This window comes from Tachysurus fulvidraco, chromosome 1, assembly GCF_022655615.1.
Source record: "Tachysurus fulvidraco isolate hzauxx_2018 chromosome 1, HZAU_PFXX_2.0, whole genome shotgun sequence".
Classification (NCBI taxonomy): domain Eukaryota; kingdom Metazoa; phylum Chordata; class Actinopteri; order Siluriformes; family Bagridae; genus Tachysurus; species Tachysurus fulvidraco.
In genome coordinates this window covers 16,697,468-16,699,889 of record NC_062518.1, presented here as the reverse complement: position 1 = coordinate 16,699,889, position 2,422 = coordinate 16,697,468, and the positions used below count along the sequence as shown (strand labels likewise).

General features: G+C 48.8%; 1 protein-coding gene across 1 annotated transcript in view; it reads left to right on the top strand.

Moving 5' to 3' along the window:
• slx9 (SLX9 ribosome biogenesis factor) overlaps window positions 1–2,182 on the top strand; it is a 9,167-nt gene extending 6,985 nt beyond the window's left edge. Inside the window, exons 4-6 of the mRNA XM_027160764.2 lie at window positions 289–439; window positions 640–708; window positions 1,898–2,182. Coding sequence (XP_027016565.2) covers window positions 289–439; window positions 640–708; window positions 1,898–2,018 — 341 coding nt within the window. The 3' untranslated portion in view covers window positions 2,019–2,182. The remainder of the gene's footprint in view (window positions 1–288; window positions 440–639; window positions 709–1,897) is intronic.
• The last annotated feature ends 240 nt before the right edge of the window (window positions 2,183–2,422 follow it).

The window sequence follows — 2,422 nt, the reverse complement described above, 5'->3', positions numbered from 1 at the left end:
ATGACTAAGACAGATAAGTACAGATTTAGCTTGCTGTTCAACCAGCGTTGTCGTTCCTCAGTACGACGGAACTGAAGATTAGTTAGCGCACAACGCTCAGTGCAGTGTACTGTTGAAATGTACGCGTTTCGTTTTCCCGTTGCCTAGCAACAGTATGAGAATATTAGGTGTCAATTCTTTCTAATGTCTTAAGCACAAAGTTACAGAGTTTTAACGTCGGACATGAAGAGCCCTCGGACATGGTGTTAGATTTGTGTTTGTGATGCGACACTCTGTGTTTCTCGTTAGAGATCAGCAGCATTAAACTGGCCCGTGAGGAGCAGGCAGCGCTCGCACGCCGCAAGGCCACGCCCATCGTCGGGGATATGAGGATATTGGCTGATGCACTTCCTGAGCTCTGCTCCTTTATCAGAGCGCCCAGCTCCAAGAAACAGAAAGGGTACGAGTAACAGCTCTCACACACACACACACACACACACACACACAATGAACTGCACTGATTTATTCATATTAAAGAGAATGTTTGTTAAATTCCTCCAGATATAAACATTCAATCTTTCTACAAACACCCTAACACCCCCTCTGTATCTGTCTCTCTCTCTCTCTCTCTCTCTCTCTCTCTCTCTCTCTCTCTCTCAGTTTGGTGAAGAAGAAACCAGAGCCCACAGATTTCTGTCAGATGAAGCCAGCACAGAAACGCAAACTAATGTATGACAAAGGCAGAATCACACAAGTATAAGTGCAAGTGTGCGTCTGAGTGCGTGTGTGCGTCTGTGTCTGTGTGCGTGTCTGTGTACGGGTCAGTGTGCGCTTGTGTGTGTCTGTGTCTGTGTGCACGACTGTGTCTGTTTGTGTATGTGTGTGTCTGTGTCTGTCTGTGTATGTGTGTGTCTGTGTCTGTCTGTGTATGTGTGCACGTCTGTGTCTATGTCTGTCTGAGTGCGTGTGTGCGTCTGTGTCTGTGTGCGTGTCTGTGTATGGGTCTGTGTGTGCTTGTGTGTGTCTGTGTCTGTGTGCACGACTGTGTCTGTTTGTGTATGTGTGTGTCTGTGTCTGTCTGTGTATGTGTGTGTCTGTGTCTGTCTGTGTATGTGTGCACGTCTGTGTCTATGTCTGTCTGTGTGCGTGTCTGTGTATGGGTCTGTGTGTGCTTGTGTGTGTCTGTGTCTGTGTGCGCGTCTGTGTCTGTCTGTGTATGTGTGTGTCTGTGTGTGTATGTGTGCATGTCTGTGTCTATGTCTGTCTGAGTGCGTGTGTGCGTCTGTGTCTGTGTGCGTGTCTACGTATGGGTCTGTGTGTGCTTGTGCGTGTCTGTGTCTGTCTGTGTATGTGTGCACGTCTGTGTCTATGTCTGTCTGAGTGCGTGTGTGCGTCTGTGTCTGTGTGCGTGTCTGTGTATGGGTCTGTGTGTGCTTGTGTGTGTCTGTGTATGTGTGCACGTCTGTGTCTGTGTCTGTCTGTGTATGTGTGCACGTCTGTGTGTGTGTGCGTCTGTCTGTCTGTGTATGTGTGCACGTGTGTGTGTGTGTGTGTGTGTGTGTGTGCGCGTCTGTGTCTGTCTGTGTATGTGTGCGTGTCTGTGTGTGTGCGTCTGTGTCTGTCTGTGTATGTGTGCACACCTGTGTGTGTGTGTGCGTCTGTGTCTGTCTGTGTGTGTGTGTGTGTGCGTCTGTGTCTGTCTGTGTATGTGTGCGTGTCTGTGTACGGGTCCGTGTGCGCTTGTGTGTGTCTGTGTATGTGTGTGCGCCTGTGCCTGTGTGTGTGTGCGTGCCTGTGTGTGTGTGCGTGCCTGTGTGTGTGTGTGTGTGTGTGTGTGTGTGTGTGCGTGTGTCCGTGTCTGTGTTTGTTTGTCTGAGTGGTGTTTTAAGCATACTGTTCTGTGTGTTTTGATTTGCAGTGAGATGGAAATGTCCCGCTTCAGTGAAGTGATGAAAGACTCTACCTTCAAGTCCAACCCCTTCAGTGTGATTGGTCAACATTTGAGGAAACGCCTCAAACAGGAAGACGAGCAGAGTTAACTCCGCCCACTTTCTGCAGACTCCTCCATAATCAATAAGTGTGAGAGTGTGAGAGAGAATAAGAGTGTGAGTGTGTGAGAGAGAATAAGAGTGTGAGTGTGTGAGCGAGAGTGAGTGTGTGAGAGAGAATAAGAGTGTGAGTGTGTGAGCGAGAGTGAGTGTGTGAGCGAGAGTGAGTGTGTGAGCGAGAGTGAGTGTGTGAGCGAGAGTGAGTGTGTGAGCGAGAGTGAGTGTGTGAGCGAGAATAAGAGTGTGTGTGTGTGTGAGAGAGAGAATAAGAGAGTGTGAGCGAGACTGAGTGTGTGCACGCGTGAGAGAATGTGTGTGTGTGTGTGTGTGTGTGTGTGTGTGTGTGTGTGAGAGAGAAAGAGAATGAGAGAGTAATGTATCTCCCAGTCTTTGCC